This window comes from Rhopalosiphum maidis, chromosome 4, assembly GCF_003676215.2.
Source record: "Rhopalosiphum maidis isolate BTI-1 chromosome 4, ASM367621v3, whole genome shotgun sequence".
NCBI lineage: Eukaryota > Metazoa > Arthropoda > Insecta > Hemiptera > Aphididae > Rhopalosiphum > Rhopalosiphum maidis.
In genome coordinates, this window is record NC_040880.1 from 41,364,385 (window position 1) to 41,382,826 (window position 18,442).

The 18,442-nt window shown below is 24.1% G+C and overlaps 3 protein-coding genes across 3 annotated transcripts in view; 1 reads left to right on the top strand and 2 right to left on the bottom strand.

Moving 5' to 3' along the window:
- Positions 1 to 647, bottom strand: part of LOC113559444 — a 28,907-nt gene extending 28,260 nt beyond the window's left edge. Inside the window, exons 1-2 of the mRNA XM_026965276.1 lie at positions 626 to 647; positions 417 to 474 (exon numbers count right to left, since the gene is read on the bottom strand). Of these exons, the coding sequence (XP_026821077.1) occupies positions 417 to 451 (35 nt within the window). The 5' untranslated portion in view covers positions 452 to 474; positions 626 to 647. The remainder of the gene's footprint in view (positions 1 to 416; positions 475 to 625) is intronic.
- A 4,857-nt stretch (positions 648 to 5,504) lies between these two features.
- LOC113558971 (thiamine transporter 2-like) lies at positions 5,505 to 9,340 on the bottom strand. Its single transcript, XM_026964566.1, has 9 exons — positions 9,215 to 9,340; positions 8,054 to 8,224; positions 7,738 to 7,954; positions 7,080 to 7,252; positions 6,879 to 7,010; positions 6,683 to 6,779; positions 6,285 to 6,477; positions 5,919 to 6,060; positions 5,505 to 5,585 (listed from the first exon to the last, which is right to left on the bottom strand). The coding sequence occupies exons 1-9, from the start codon at positions 9,338 to 9,340 to the stop codon at positions 5,505 to 5,507; spliced, it is 1,332 nt and encodes a 443-aa protein (XP_026820367.1).
- Positions 9,341 to 12,817: 3,477 nt separating this feature from the next.
- On the top strand, positions 12,818 to 17,232 carry LOC113555820 (26S proteasome regulatory subunit 6B). The gene is made up of 6 exons (XM_026960372.1): positions 12,818 to 12,975; positions 13,602 to 13,691; positions 13,784 to 14,117; positions 14,196 to 14,399; positions 14,518 to 14,987; positions 16,798 to 17,232. The coding sequence occupies exons 1-6, from the start codon at positions 12,943 to 12,945 to the stop codon at positions 16,909 to 16,911; spliced, it is 1,245 nt and encodes a 414-aa protein (XP_026816173.1). The 5' UTR covers positions 12,818 to 12,942; the 3' UTR covers positions 16,912 to 17,232.
- Positions 17,233 to 18,442: the final 1,210 nt, after the last annotated feature.

Below are 18,442 nucleotides of genomic sequence, written 5' to 3' on the forward strand. Positions count from 1 at the left end.
ATATTCTAATGGTATTAGTTTTTATATAATAATAACTTAACTTCAATTAATTGTAAAAAAAACGACCAATTTGCCCATCTTTGATATTATATTATCTATAAACTTTGGATCTATAATCAATTGAAATAGACAAACTATCATATGTATATTATTCTATTTCTATAAGTTCATGAAATATTTTATTTCTGGTGTCTATCATACATTCATACTCAAATAATATAATTGATATCTACTTGTCTTTAAGTTGAAATTGATTATAACATTCATAACAAATAGCAATAAAATAATGACTTCTGACTTGCTATATTATGCTAAATATTTTATTTATTCATTCTATTATTAGGTACATGTTTTTCTACTTTATGCTTATAAAGTTATAACTTATCAAGTATTGAGTTTGTACTTTGTACTCTTACTTTTTCTGTATTTCGGTAATTGAATCTTGATCCATTGAAAACCAAAAACATCAGTTTTCTTTAAAAAAAAAAAATATGTTAAATAGTGTTTATGTATAATATGTATATAATATAAATAATAGATATATTTTGGTACTTAATAAATAATAATAATAAGATAAACAATAAAAACAAAATGAAAAACAATTGTACAGTATAATCTTACTTACATAATCAAAGCACCTACAAAAATATAAACAACCACTATATAGTACTATACAATGTAATATAAGCTTTGTATTATATATATGTACAGGAACTGGGAAACATTGAAACTATCGATTGGTGGTCAGTGGAGCCAACTTTTTTCAGTAAAAATATATTAATATGAAATAGTTCCATATCAATATATAACTACTTAATAATTTATTAGTTTGAATAAAAATGTTAAGCATAGGGAAATAATATTATAGACAAAAATCGAATTACTAATATTTATTTACTTAAGTACAGTCGAACATGGTTAGACACACGAATAAATTAGATAAAACGCATTTACGTAAAATTTTTATAATTTTCAAATAATTTTAGAATAAAATCACCTAATAAAAAAATTACAGAGAATAATATTTTTGAAAGTTTAACTTATCTATTTAATTATTAGTTGACTTAATATTTTACTTAAAGACCAAAACAAAATTGTAAACTTAAATGTATATTAAATTGTTTTGACTGTTTTGTGAAAATATTTAGATACATCGTTATGTCATACCTTCACTAAGATTTTAGCGATCCATTATGTTTCAACAACATGTGCTTATAAGACATTAAAACTATGTTACTCTATTCAACCTAGCATACCTGATTAAATTACCGTGTTTCTGACACATGGATTTTCATTCAGAATTACTGTGACTTAATGGTGAAGTATAATCATAATCAAAATCTACTTTACGATAGAGTAACTTTTCCAGTTCATTGAAAATAATAATTTAATTTATATAAATTACCGTACGTTTTAAGATTTCAAAATATACTTGTACTGGCTGTATTATTATTATATAATACAATTTAAAAAAATATATATATAATATTTTAAAATTTTTTAACACGCATAACTAACAGTTATTGTAGAGTTCAATCAATTTTATTTTAAAACGTAAGAAGGTCCCTATATTTTTCCAAACATCTTTTGCTATGTGTGTAATATATATAATATATGATTCGTATTTTGCGGAATCAAAATTGTTATCTTGTCATATGGTAAATGGTTATGTGGTACTGCTGAGAGCTTTTCTATTATATTATATTGCACAAACTTCTATAAGTACTAGGTATTATATCTTCTGGATTAGCCACTCCAAAATCAATGATGACACTAATTTTTTTTCTGAAAAGATAATTACAGTTTGTTTGCACTATCCTCATATTTTTTCACTTAGTAGTTAGTACCAATGGTTTTCTCCCACAACAGATAACATGACTTCATAGAAAATTTAAAATAGGTACTGGCACTACTATAAAAACTATTTATACAAATTGAGTATTTTACAAAATTTTTCATCTATAACTAAATTTGCAATTTTTTATAAATTTCACGAATTTGGTCTAAATTTAAACTTTAAATCAGTCTATTTCCATTGCATTACACTCGATACCAACTGTACCTACAGCTGAGTAGTTACCAACTTTTTCATTTTCTTCTATTTATTTACACAATATCCGTATTGATTTGGTTCCCGGATTATTTTAAAGGTAATTTCAATTTTTATTTTTATAACTATTGCTCAATTCCTGTGTGCTAAATTGTTATCATTATCTTTTTCGTGGTTATGTATTATATGCTTTTATGAACAATTGATTTTAAATTATTTGTAACATAACATAACTTACCCTAAATTTTGTCAACTTTTTTTAAAATGTTCTAAATTTAAAAACTTCTAATATGACAATTATTTTTAGTATTTATATAAGTACCATATTTAAGAATTAATTTCAAACGCAAACGTAAGCACTTCTGCAAATACGTGAACTCTACGGTGATTGATAAATTATTGAATGCAGTAACTGACAGATTATATCCGCAACCAATTCGGATGTGTTTCACTTAGAATATGGGAACAAATTCGGATGAAGCCATTTTACAGTATAAGAATAGGAATTTTCATTGGGGGGTGAATGTATTTTTATAAGTATCTAATAATACATTTAAATGAATTGTGGTTATCAAAAGATACAAATAAGGGTCAATAATTGAATAACTTATTACTATTTACTAATAACCAAAAGTAATGACATTATAACAGTTATAATATCTAATAAGTCGTTTTCTGAAGTCGGCTTAAAAGTCAATTGGAGGGGGATATAACCAAGAGCACTCATCTATAAAAACCTAGGAGGTAAAAATCATAAAATAGAAAAACTTTTTTCATATTTATATACATAATACATATACAATATTATTATACATATTAGCTATGTAGCTGATTGATTGGCATGGTATTACGACGTACGACCGTAATCGATTAACAATAAGTACGGGTATGAGTTTATACATAGGTTATGTACTAATTTAGTATTATTATTAAAAAATTAATTTATTATTCATAACTAAAAAATAATAATAATTTTTCTAGGGGGTGGCATGTCACGTAAATTCATTATTGTATAAGTACTTATTTTGATTATTGCCAAAACAATATGTAGTATGTGAGGTGCCTTCGATGTGTACACATTATGCAATAAATGAAAAAAAGATTACCAACACTTAGTTATATACTTCTGTAGTTCTGTACTTTAAATTAGTAATTACTATTAATACCTGGAGAACGATTTTTACATACAACATATTATGCAGTATCCGGTGAATTTATCACGGTTAAGATTGGTCACCAGTATAATTAATCGTAGTATGAACATTTTTAGTTTTTTAGTATTTTATTACCCTATAGCCTATAGGTATATATCTGAGTTGTATGTTTATTAGTTTAGAGTATTTAAATATTCTTATTTATTTATTTTTAAGTAAAGGTCAGTTAATCCAATTTATAGTATTATGATATTAATATTAAAATGTTTGGTTGTCAAATAAAAATTTAAAATTAAATCAAAATAAATTTATTTATTTTTGCCTTTTTCACTCTTTGTAAATTCTATTATTATACAATAAAAACACAATTGACATACACGCACAATATCACACCAGCGTGAACTAACAAATATAAATATTTAATGACAAATAAATTGGTACGGTCAACTGAATAGATGAAAATAAGTTGATAACTGTATAAGTATTAAGCTTACCGAAGTTACCGCCACACCAATTAAGTTATCTCGTATTTTCGTGTGTTAAGATTAGGTTAGGTTAGGTTGGTTCAAACATCATAATTTATTTTAAAATTACAAATTATTATTTTATATAATTTCAGTATTATATAATGGTACTTAATACTTATTAATATCATTATAGGCTATAATATTATATATTATTATATCTATAGCTGTTAATCACATTGTAAATTGGATTAACTGTCTGTTACTAAAAAATAAATAAATAAAAATATTTGAATATTCTAAAATAATAAACATAAAACTTGGAAATATAGTTAATGTAATAAAATAACTAAAAACCTAAAAATGTTCATTCGACAATCTATTATCCTGGCAATCAACTGTTCACCGTGTTCCATTACACGCTGTACCAGATCCTAGAGATTTTCAACCTTTTATAGCCTTATAGGTATCAGTCAGCAGAACAATTATTATTTTTAATAAATCTCATTAACTGTATTTGAAAAAAACAAACAACAATTTTCTGAAAAATGCAGCTTATATTACTATAACATATAGTTTTAAATTTTAAATTACGGTATGGTTTTATGAATAAAAAAATACTTAATTTATTTTTTTAAACATTGTTTTTCCTTTATTGATTATTTTATGTTTTTTTGTATATTTTAATACTTGAAACGATATTATGCTCAGTGGGTTTTAAAAATGGTTATTTTACTGTTTTTAATATTTATCTTTCAAGAAAAAACAATAGAGTAAATAGAATAAAAAATGTCTTAAAATTGTGTTCATGAATCTCAATTTCTTGATCATGAGCTTCAAGAGCTGTAGGTTATAAACACTTATCTTGTACCTGTATTTTTACAGTAGTATTTTTGTATGTTTGAGCGTAGGAATCGTTAATTTGATCAACGCAAACAAAATTTATTAACGAATCAGGTTTATATGAAAATTTATATAAAATATTAAGAATACTTTTTAGTGAAAATAGTTAGTACTATAGAGTAAAAACTTATAGATACTGTCTATTTTAATAAATTCTTTAAGATAAAATAAATGTTGTTTCAATAATTACAATATAATTTTATATTTCAAAATCATTATTAGTTTTATCTGAACTCAGATAAATATAAAAACACTAATCTAAAAGTATCAATCAGATATATCCACATTGATTTTAAAGAATACAATACATAAGGTTTAGGTACCTATAAATACATGTTAATATATTAACATGTGTACATGTGTAGGTATATAATATTTTCTGTTAATCTATTTAAAAAATAATATTATACACAATATGAAACATTTAATTAAATAATTCTTATAAGAAAAAAAAATATAAAAATCAATGGATATGTTGAATTGTTGAATTCCGTTTAGGGTGTAGACTAAAAATAATATAAGAGTATATTAATTAAAAATATAGTTACCTTTTAATAACCTTAAAAATTGTTAGATTTAGTTGAACATTTTAGAAAAATAAAATGTTTTCATACTCTTAGGTATCTACGGTAAATTAATATTTAATTATTCCAATATTTGATCTCCAATTGTCATCACGAATAATTTCACACATAGCCATAGGTATATCATGTATTATTAACTATTTGGTTTATAGATTTGATGATATGTTGAAAAATATTTTCATGAATTTTAGAAATTATATGTAGAATATATTTATTATAGTAGTATTCCTGTAAATAAATTAAAACCAAGAAAAATAAAATGTATTCATTACAATTAAATAAATCACTTATGAAACGCACGCTATATTTGTAGAAGTATAAAAACGTCACGACAATGGTTCATTTTTTTTCATAGTCTCCTGAATGACACGAAAGACATTAATAAAAACAAACATCCCAAAAACATAAAATACACACTGTAGATCAAAAACTGAAAATATATATTATTGAAATACTCAAGTTGTAATTTAACATAATTGTATAAGATATTCGATTAATTTTTTTAATAATTTAATATGCTTGCTAAATTAGTTTTTGATACAATTCTGGTTTTCGTTAAAGAACTGTTTTACTTAATATACCTACTCACCATATATTTTACGTAAATAGATTTAACAGTATAGCTATGAATGTACTTATTAATTAATATTATACATTATAATATAGCCAATATAGGTACCTATTGTATAGTATTTTTTATCAATAACCTTATGCTTAAAACCTTGTGATTATATAATATAAATATTAAAACAAGACCTCTAACCTGTTGACAAATGTCGAAAGAAAATAATTTATCTTCAACGACGATAATGGTGAATATAATAATTAAAATATACGCAATAAATTTGTTAAATCCAAATATTAAAGCATAACAATTCCTTTTCAACAATTTGGCAACTTCTGCACTAAAATAAAAAAAAATATTTGACATTTATACCGACAAAATATTAATCAGCATAAAAAAAAAATATACTCTATATGTATATATTATGATTTACTTGTTACTATATAATAATATATATATATTATTCAAAATAAAAGCAAAGTAATTTTCATAAAGATAAATTTGTATCACTGGCCACTGTATTATTAACCAAAATAAATGAAAAGTGTTACATTTTGATTATACCTTGATATTGTTGCCATAGCCTGATATGCGCAACAGAACATTATATAGTATGCATACGACTTTGTTAAAGATTTAGTAATAGAAAGAAAATATAATATGACTCCAAGTACCATAGCTACCATTGCCATTATAATGTATCCATACTTGTCCCAATTTCCATTAACTCTTCCAATCGCATATATAGTAGCAGCGCCTCAATAAATTTGAAAACAATAATATAAATATAATATGATTAAAAAATTTAAAAACAATGTATTCATTAATGAAAAATCAATGTATGACATATGTTATTAAAAATAGCTTAATAACATTTAAATCTTAGTTTTAACTGATATATTTTTAACTCTAGTCTCTTATTGTATACTGGTATATTTACATAAAAAATCGCATTTGCTTACTTAATAGTGTAGCTAATGATTCAACTGCACCGTTTAAAGAGTTTTGTTCACTATGCGTTTCAATTTCTTCCCAATGAAGTTGGATATAATGGGAAACCTAAAAAAAGTCGGACTTATATAAAACTGTGATTAGTTTTAAAATAATAAATTTAATAATAGCTATTGCATAAAATGAATTAATTTAAAAAATATTTACCAATACATAACCACTAAGTGACAACGACCACCAAACTGACCACCTAAATACGTTTTCATCTGTATATGCTACATTAAAATCATCCCATAGCTTTTGAACAATTTCAGAGCATTCCATTTTTAAAAAGTATTTCTGTAATTGTATAGCCAACAATATCATAAATATTATATTATTATTACTTAGATATTACATTTTACACACTTTTGTATTTTTTTTATCTAGATTCACATTAGTAGATTCATTGATTTTTGTTTGAATAATTTTTTCATTATCACTTACAAATACATCCAAAACGGATTCTTTTTCTTTATAAAAATATAAACTAAACTTAATTGGTGGCATAAATAATGACCAGATCGTAGTTAAAATCATACCTATGACAAAATTGTTAAGTGCAAGTTAAAGTGTAGGTTGGTACTTGGTACTACAACGTAATATAATAAATTTTATAATACTTATAACTATTTAAAATTAATCGTCAAAATATATTTATTATCACGTATAATAGGGGTAATATACGTATAATTTTTAAGTGTGTTAATTTTTTTAAATATTTATTACTCCTTTGATACTCCTTTGAATGTTATGGCATATGTTTTTAATTTCATATTCCTAAATAGGTTATTTTTTCAATAATAATTTGAGGTTATTCAGTTATAATGAATAAAGTTATAAGTATTATTTTAGTGGGATTATACTTTACTTTGCCAGTTTTAACGGAAATATATTCTGATTAAGAATATGAAATTAAAAGAGTAGAAAAAAATAAAATAACATATATTTTTTTAAATATTCCTATTTTATTACTTTAAACTATACAATACATATTATTTAAATATATACTATAGTATTTACTCACCAAGTATACTTAAATAAAGTAAATATACGTAGTTCACAATATTATATGATATAAGAACTTGTGCTATTATACCACAACTACATTTTCCAATCATAATTGAAGTTTTTACTATACTAATAGCAATCTGATATTGATCTTTGTTTTTAATTTTTGCAAACACATATGTATAATATGAAACTTCAGCTGCTCTAAAAAGCATTAAAAATATTTGACTTGACTAAAAAATAAAAATTTTAAATATTAAACGTGCATGAATTTGTTACGTAAGAAAAAACAATTCCATTATAAGATTTAAGAGTTAGGTAAGTATACATACTTTCAACAAACTTATTGTTGGAGATCCTAATAGTAAACTGTAAGAAATTATACCAGATAATCCATTTACAATTATTATTGGCTTGTATTGTAGATAATCGGTAACAAGGAATATGATTACTATGAATAACACGCTAGCGTAACTACTCACTGGATAAACCTCTTCTCTAATCTATATTAAAATTATAAAATGAGTTAGGTATATTTAATATGAGATAGCTATAAATACAATTTAATGCTGACTTTATATGTACATATTTGATATATGTATCTACTTCTGTAGGTACAGTATATTTTTGAAAAGATTACAAAAAATACCTAATAATTATAGTTTTATCGGCATTATTATTGGGTAGGTACAAATTAATTAAGTTATCTAGTTGTTTAATAATAATAGTTTAATATTCCTTTATAAATTAATGAAGATAGAAGAAAATCATAAATATAAATTTAAATAAAAAATCTTAAAAGTATTACATGTATTCAAATTCAAATTTAAATAATACTTTAAAAATATAACTTAAATAATAAAAAAAATACATGTAGATAGATATTATTTGATATTGTTTAGTATATTTATATAAAATATAACTTAATAACTTATTAAAAATAAACTTAAGCAACAAATATTTTATAAAAAATAAAAAAATGATGCTTGAAAAATAATTTTTAGTCTTATGAGTTAGGATTTACTCACTCACTGACAACAATTTTAAATGTCGTACTAATTTAATTAAAATTCTACATACATTAGATCTAATAACATACGACCTAGTCTAATAATATGAATGATCATATAAATGATTTATTTCTGTTGGAAAATTGTTTGACAAAGTTATAGATACCAACATGAACAGTGTTATATGTTATATAGGCTTTTAAGTGAATCAATATAAAAGCTAGAAAATACCAAGATTCCATTAAGTGAAAGCTTATAAATCATTGATTTATGAAATTCAAAAATGAATAAATAAATATTAGGGATTGAAAATCATAGGAAATATTCTTTGTAGTAAGGAAAATTAAGACACGAAGGATCTCAATTTTTCGCCTAGTAAAATAACAGCCATGAAGTAGGCATTGATACAATTTTGTGATGTGGAATGTTCATTTAGTATAAAGTTGTATATGTATAATCTTGATTTACTAATGGTGAACTTACTGTTTTAATAGTGTATTTTTTCGGAAGAAACGTGAGATACTTAATAATAAAAGGATCTATTGGACGGAATTCTCGAAGTATGACATACACTGAAACTATTATGCATACTTTTTTCCAAGATTCCATATTTAGTTCTGAAATCAAAATCATAATTTTTTTTAAACTGTATTCAAAATTGGTTTAATGCAAAATGTATTGTTATTTTAGATTTTAGATTTTTATAATAGTAAAAACAGACAATAGGTACTATGTTTATTGTTTATAAACTGTTCTTCTATAATCGTACCTTAGTTCTTAAGATATATGCTACTACTTTAAAACCGTGGTTTTCATATAAAGAGGGAGCCATGAAATATTTAAACTGCCTACTATATTAACACTATTTTGTCCACATTTTTGGAATAGTAATACTATTAAAAATAATATTATATTTTTAACAAAAACTGATATATTTTATTACTTCTTTTAAATTATTAAAAACAATAACATGAATCTTAAAAGTGAATAATTTTATTATATATATTATTGAACATATTTTAAAATTCAATGCGTATGTCAGCTGGACGCTCGTCTCAATGTTTTATAGGTTTCAATAAATTCGTTAAGGCCTACATTGTATACTAGTTTCTTAAGTTTCTGTAACACAGTGGCGGTCAAATGATTTTGTCATAGGGGAGGATGTGGCTTAAAAAATAAAACAAAATTTAATACATTAACATTATAGTAAAATATAAATAAATTTAATTGTTATAAATATTAAAGAAAAAAGTCATGGGGGGATCTATCCCCCTCATCACCCCGTTTGACCGCTACTGCTGTAACACCTACTGTAAAGAAAATTGATATCAACTTGCTCGAACATTTTTTTAAAATTGTCTTTATAAATAATTAGTGTTATCTACGTATAATTTATGTATTTTACATATCCTTTATTTTTTTTCTTTCTTGTGTTTTTCAGTACCTTGGTGGCATTTTATAGCTACACATTTTGATTTTTAAATGTAAATCTATAATTTTAATTTCATAGTTAAAAATAAAAAACTTTTTTTAAAAATATTTATACATAAATACAAAATTATAAAAAATTACTCTCTTCGAATTATTTAATTTATCTTTGTTAAAAAAATCAAATATGCTTATAATTATAAAATATCTCATATTGCTAATATGATTCCAAAATAATACATTATATTAAATTATAATTATGATCATGGTTAAATAAATAATTTATAATAGTAGGCATTGTTTAGTTGAACTGTTATTATTATTATTTTTTTAAATAGCACATTTGCTAGATACATTGAATGTTAATTATACCTACTAATATTTTAAACGTTTGTAATGTAGGTATCTACTGACTACTAGTATTTCATAGCTATAGGTATACTTACATTTAAATTATATTTAATTATGAAAAAATTCACCCCAGTAGCCCAGTAAGTTATTATAACGGGATATTAGTACAATAAAAATAATATTAGGTAATTGCAGTTTATCACTTAAACGATTAAAATAATTTTAACAAAAAAAACATTTTTGAAATACGCATAAAGGCAAACTATAATTTTGTAATTTTTCAATTCAATAATGTATCACGTGTTATAATAATTGTTAATTGTTATATTATAATATCATTTAAATGTTGTAGTACACATTTGCTAAACAAATTTTCAAACTGCATTAAATAATGCGCACTTATTTTGTACTACACCACACTTTTTATAACAATTAAAATAATATCTTTCAAGTATATTGTCATAGTGTATATGAAATGTATACTGAACAAAAAAACGTACAAATTGTAATGGGTTCGCTAGGTAGTATACACTATACTGAACAAGTAATAATAAATATTTTTGGCCTTTGCAAATTTATCTATTGTATTTAGTATGTTAATATTTATTCACCATTACAATTTAAAGTTAGTTACAAAGTAAAATAAATAAATCATGCTATTAAAAATCCTGAAATGCAATAATATTATAATAAACTATACATTATACATTATTATTATACATTTAATATAATGACAAAGATCAACAAATTTGCTAAATGGTCCATCCAATAAAATGTAAATTTAGCTATATTATACTATATAGTTTGGTACTTATTTTATGTACCTACAACAGTATTATCTACTAAATTTAAGTGACCATCTTAATTTTCTCTTAAAAATTAGATATGCTAGAATTACAGAACACGGGAGTTGACTATAAAAGGCTAATATACATTTTACTATATTTCGACATTTTATTATTATTTTGTACCTATATACTATCCAGATCTACTGACACTATTAAGGATTTCGAATCTCGGACTGCAACTCAGAATTAAACTTATTTAATAATTCATTTAAATATGTTATAAAATAATTTTATTGACTGCCCCGATTTCCTAATAAATAAATATTAACATAGCTGTATAAGTCAATTCAATACCTATGCTAGTAAGTAGATAGTAGCACACGTTCGACAACTTCTTCAATGTAGATAATGCTATTAATATTATCATTCATTATAAATACTTTATCAATTACATTTATGTATACTATTATAATAGTAGGTATGCCACTGTCCACTTGGCACCTGTAATACCGCTGCAGGAATTATAGGTAAAAAAGACAAACGAATTATAGACTATAGTCTGTGCATGAACCAACAATTATAAATTACATTCAACTTTTAAGCATAAAATTTAATTTAATAAAAAAAAAAAAACGTTATCTAGAACCAATTTTTGTTTTGCAATAAACTATAATCAATAATAATATTATTATATATGCCTAATTCATTCTATATAGTGGGTTAATTAAAATTACTTCCAACTATTGAGCAGTTTAATTATGAATAGGTATATAGCGCTATGTATGCCCATATAAAAACTATAACTATGTAATACGAAACATGGTTGTCTATATTATTATCATAATAATTCATAAACATTTTAAATTTTTAATGTTCGGTATTTATGGAGTCATGTTAAAAAAAATCATATACTTATCGAATAGTTTTAACACCAATGACGGAGCTTATTAGTTTAGCGCATCTGTTCGTCAATATTATTTTTAAATTCAGATTTCAGATACAAGGATACAACTAAAATTCACAAATATAACAATTGTCAATAACACATGCATTTTATGTTATCATTCTCATTGGTATATTGCATTATATTTCAGGTACAATACAACTATAATATTTTAAAATACGATATACACACTTACTTATTATAATATATAATGACTATATGATCAGTTGGACCGTAAAATAATATTTAATCGACACGTGTGACTACAGTTTAAAAGTTAATAAATATTGTTAATTTCACACGCGCGGGACTTGAAAACATAGTGACAGTGACGACGTTTGCGAGTTGAGTTGTTTACGTCGGTGTCGTGTTTGCTGGACAAGCGAGCAATTATTTTGTACACGGCGGAGGATACCTACTTTGAATTTCCCTCGCCGTTTCAGTAACGATTTCGGTCGACAACAACCGTGTTACTAGTAACCTACTACGTACGTTTGTAAAACAACAAAGATATTCGATTCTTTGAGGTTATGTTTCATTATCATTCAGTTTTTGATTAATCATTTTGATAACGTAAAAGAAAAGCAAAATAACTTTAATCATATTCTCGTCCTCGCAATAGACGATCAAACGATTAACAATTATACTATTATACATTTACACTACTCAAAAATTTGCAGTATTAAATACGAAAATTTGCAATGGAAGAAATCGGTATTGTCTTGCCAGAAAGGGTACGTATTTTGCAAATTTCATATTTACAATAATTATTATACTGTTGTGTATTCGTATTATGATTACACTAGTATTGTTTATAATATTCTTCGTTTCTAATTGAACACAAAACACTACATTATTTTATACTTATTTTTCCTATTTCGAATAATAATATTTATGATAATATATAATAATATATACTTTTTATAATAATTTTATAATCATTTGTGTGTAATGTATGATTTACTGTTTTCTGTTTCCTAAACATACACATATATATGTTGTAGTTAATATTCTTATTACAAAATATATATTTAAATATTGTTAAAAACAACATTTGTTAGATATGTTCATCAAATATAACAGACATGTATGCATTGCTTCTATATAATGTATCTGTATATATTTATTAAGTACCTAGTTATTTGATGTGTAATAGATTTTGAAAACCAAGTGTATGTACAATTTTCTAACAAATACCTTAGTAATCCATTTTTACCTTTTTTTTTTTATGCAAATTAAATGTTTTTAAACATACTATTTCTAACTTATAAGACGAATGTATAATGTGTTAAAAATATTTAAAAATTAAATATATGTTATATAATTTAAAATGGTCAAGTTAATGTATTTATTGTTACAGGATGATAGTCAAGACGCTAAACCCACTCTTCCTAATTTGAATAATGTAGAGGCATGTTTAGATAGTTTGGACCATTATTCTAGATACAAAGTAAATTTCAGTTTTTAATTATTTATTATTATATATTTTAAAATATTATAAATATCATTATTACATTATTATTATTTTATTTAAATATCTAGCGCTTACAAAGGTATTTGGAATTTTTGACTGTACAAGAAGAATATATTAAAGATGAACAACGTAATTTAAAAAAAGAATACTTACACGCACAAGAAGAAGTAAAACGTATTCAGAGTGTCCCACTTGTCATTGGTCAATTTTTAGAAGCAGTGGACCAAAATACTGGTATTGTTGGAAGTACTACTGGGTCAAATTATTATGTACGTATTTTGTCAACAATCGATCGAGAATTACTGAAACCATCTGCTAGTGTTGCATTGCATAAACATAGTAATGCTTTGGTTGATGTATTACCTCCAGAAGCAGATTCCTCTATATCTATGCTACAGGCAGGCAAGTTATCTTATTATTTATAGTTTTTTTAGTTATTTATATTTTTACATATAAAAATTATTATACTTAAAATTGTAGATGAAAAACCTGATATTCAATATGCTGATATTGGAGGTATGGATATGCAAAAACAAGAAATTAGAGAAGCTGTTGAATTGCCACTAACACATTTCGAACTATATAAGCAAATTGGTATTGATCCACCACGTGGTGTTTTAATGTACGGACCACCAGGATGTGGCAAAACTATGTTAGCTAAAGCTGTAGCTCATCATACTACTGGTAACTATAAAATTACACTATAAATGTAAATTAAATCAGAAAAAATAAATTTTATTTGTGAAAATGTAAAAACTAAATATGTTGACAATCATTATAATTATATTATTTTATTTTATAGCTGCTTTTATTCGTGTGGTTGGTTCAGAGTTTGTGCAAAAATACTTAGGAGAAGGTCCACGTATGGTACGTGATGTCTTCCGTTTAGCTAAAGAAAATTCACCTGCTATAATATTTATTGATGAAATCGATGCAATTGCTACTAAACGTTTTGATGCACAAACGGGAGCTGACCGTGAAGTGCAGCGAATATTACTTGAACTTCTTAATCAGATGGATGGTTTTGATCAAACAACTAATGTTAAAGTTATAATGGCTACCAATCGAGCTGATACTTTAGATCCAGCTTTATTACGTCCTGGTCGTTTGGACCGAAAAATTGAGTTTCCATTGCCTGATCGTAGACAAAAGCGTTTAGTATTTTCAACGATAACAGCCAAAATGAATCTCAGTGAAGAAGTTGATTTAGAAGATTATGTGGCCAGACCAGATAGAATTTCTGGAGCTGATATTAATGCTATTTGCCAAGAGGTAATATTTATATTTTTTAATAATGTTTAGTTATCAGTGACTAGCTAAAATATAAAATACTTTTTTGGTAAACTCCATTCTGTTATTGTAACTACCTTAGGTTTACACTATTTTAATACAAGATAATATTAGTAGTTGTATCCAAGAAAAGTTATAACTTAGGTAAATAAAATTAAAGGATTGTACAACAACTAATTTCATATAACATGCATTTTTGAGTCTGTAGTCATAATTAAATTACCGAATTGAGAATACTAGAAAATTATATAGGTAGTTGCTATAACTCAAGGGTCGGCAACCTTTTTTACCTACACGGGACATAATTTTTTTCAGTTTTTCATTGAGGGCTACATACAAAATTAAAATATTAAAAAATATAATTTATTATTTATATATATTTATTTATTTATTTATATATATATATACATTATATACGGTTAGGTTACGTTCTTGCTCATAGCTTATCTCATGTGCATAACATTGTTAATAATAGTCATGGTTACATTTTATTTATATCAATTTAAGATATAAAATTGAAATTTTAAACACCATGAAATATATTTGGAGGGCCGCTATAATTGATAAATATCTAATTTTTTAATCACAATTTTGTCAATATTAAAGTTTTCTCTTATGAGAAAAAAAAGTAACAGAAATAATAGTAGTATTTAATTTTTTTTAACATAATTGTTTATTTAATTTTTAAGTGTATTTTCCATGTTTCTATATATCAATTAATTGCAATTATAAATATTGGAATTAATTATTAACCTACCAAACTTATTGATATTTACCAATGTTTTTTTGGTTTTCTACAAACAAAAAGCATTTTTTACATAATGTATGAAAATGTATTTATTTATTTAAAAATCAATCAATTCATTCTTATTTATTTACTATAGAAATAATAACACTTTTATAATATTATTACATTAAGCTTTTTTAATATCACTTAGTTAATAAATATTTATAATAATAGGAAATAATTTTTTATCATTGATCTATTATATCATACCTCGGTCTGCACCACTGGCATCGAGTTCAGTTTAAAAAAGGTTGTTCAATTTTCACAAAATCCCACCTACCCACCTAAAATTTATTATTCAAAAACTTAAGAAAATATTTAAGTAGGTATACCTACAATATACTTTCAATAGTAATAGTATTAACTATTTTGGTTAAAGTACCCACCCACCCATAATTTTAGGTTGTTTAAATGTGCGACCACCTTAAGTATGTACTCGGCGTCACTGCTCTGCACTTCTCAATACCTTATTAACAATTTTACCTAATTAACATATGTTTTTTACTAAATGTATGAGGATAGCATATTATATTTTGTTATACCTACTTATAACGGTTTACTTATTAGTCTTATTGGCTAGAATATTACTAACAAGTAAATACACTTAAAATTAATCTAAATATTATGAAATTGTTCCAAACAATAATGTGTACAAAAACTAGGTAATTTTCTAAACCAAGAGTGGTCAACTTAAATGGTCTTGTGTGGCTGGCGGCTGCATACAAAATTATATAACATCACATTAGATTTGGAGTTAATACAACACAATTTAATTAAACATATTTTATAAAAGTGTGATAAATTACATGATATCTAAATGTATCCAAGGTTGGTTGCGGGTTGGCTACCCATGTATTAATCCATATAAAAGACTAGTAGATTACCTACTAAGCTTAAGGAAATATAAATGACTTAGGTTAGGACGGTTAGATAACCAATTATTAAAAATTATGAACATTGAAATCGATCATACTTGTATTAAATAATGTGTATTTTATTTTGTAGGCTGGAATGCATGCTGTACGTGAAAATCGTTATATTGTGTTGCCTAAAGATTTTGAAAAAGGTTACAAAAACAATATCAAAAAGGATGAATCAGAACATGAATTCTACAAATAAATATAAACAAATAACAATGAACCTGTAATTTTATTCAATTCAGATACATTTTTTTTCTTCTAATAAAAACAAGTTTGCGTATAATTATTCCATTTTCTAATTTATTGATTATATTAAAAGTAATTAATATAATTTCTAAATAAATTTCAAAAATATGTATTTTTATTTGTTTGTAATATTTTAATTAGAATATAATATAGTATATAATATAAATCTATAACTAATTTGTTTATTTTTATTATTATGGTATGTTGTAAACAAAATTAATTCAAACATAAGTATTGTACTAATTAAGCTAATAATAAAGACCTAGCTTGATAACTAAACATTATATTTATTTAATATAATTAAACTCATTATGATGTTTAATGGTCTTTAACATGGAATTTAGAAGGGTGGAAGGCATGTAGCACATAACTTTGGTATGATGTGGCATGTCCATGACCACCTCCATCACCACCACCATAATTACCATGTGAGGTGTAAAGTGCTTCATTATCTTCAACTTCTTGTAAGTCACGTTTCCTTATAGTTCTGGAATAAGCAGTTGCTACCATAGAGATGATAAAAAGAACAAAAAATATCTGAAAAGTAAATTGTTTATTGTGTAAATTAATTTATCGTTTTAATATCCATGTTTTTTATAAATAATTTTATATGTGACAAGCTGACCACTCAAGTTTGTTTAACATAAAGATTTTTTCGATATAAATTTACATTGTTATTGTATGCTCATTTTAAAATTTTTAACTAAATAATTTTTTTAGACAAATGTCAACGCATTATTTTGTTTTTTACATTTAGTAACAAATTGCATTTTGGTACATTAATTTACATTTGATATTTTAATTATACATTAATCAAAAACTGATTTAAGAACTTAATCTTTGCATAAGCAGTATACTCAACTTTTCTGTTATAAATTATATAACAAAATATATTTTCCACTTTGACTAATTGTGGTTAATAAATACAGTTTTTGACATTTATATTAATTAGCAAAATAATCTTTTATGTAATGATTAGGATTTGGCTATAAACATTATTTTCCTATATTAAAATATGTATTTAAATTTATAATTATATAACAAATAAAGGTATATTCTATGTATAAATATTACAATATTATCTACATTTTGTGAGATATATTCATATATCTTAATTGTATCTGTTATTTATGAATACCTACTAAAAATTAAATACTGTAAGTAAAAACTATGAACTATAATTTATATACTTTTAATATACATAGTAATATGTATATACAGTAAAACCTCAATAAGACGGAATCGCTGGAGATCATGCAATTTTTCCGTATTACCAGGGTTTCCGTTTTACCGAAGTTCTATCTTAAAAAAACTAAGATTATCAAATTTAATAAAAATTGTTTAAGTACAATATTTAACTCAGCAATAAAACGTATATTTACTACCCACTTATTAATTATTTTATTATCAAAATTATTATCTACTAATTTAATCTTAAAAATGTGTAAATTCAGAACAGAATATTTGTTTAGAAAATTAATGTC

Coding starts and splice junctions, on each gene's coding strand:
- LOC113558971 (XM_026964566.1), bottom strand. CDS start 9,340: ATGGAATCTTGGAAAAAAGTATGCATAATAGTTTCAGTGTATGTCATA. Junction 7,955..8,053: donor CAACAATAAGTTTGTTGAAA/GTATGTATACTT, acceptor TTTATTTTTTAG/TCAAGTCAAATATTTTTAAT. Junction 6,780..6,878: donor CACTTAGTGGTTATGTATTG/GTAAATATTTTT, acceptor GACTTTTTTTAG/GTTTCCCATTATATCCAACT.
- LOC113555820 (XM_026960372.1), top strand. CDS start 12,943: ATGGAAGAAATCGGTATTGTCTTGCCAGAAAGG. Junction 12,976..13,601: donor GTATTGTCTTGCCAGAAAGG/GTACGTATTTTG, acceptor TTATTGTTACAG/GATGATAGTCAAGACGCTAA. Junction 14,400..14,517: donor TGTAGCTCATCATACTACTG/GTAACTATAAAA, acceptor TTTATTTTATAG/CTGCTTTTATTCGTGTGGTT.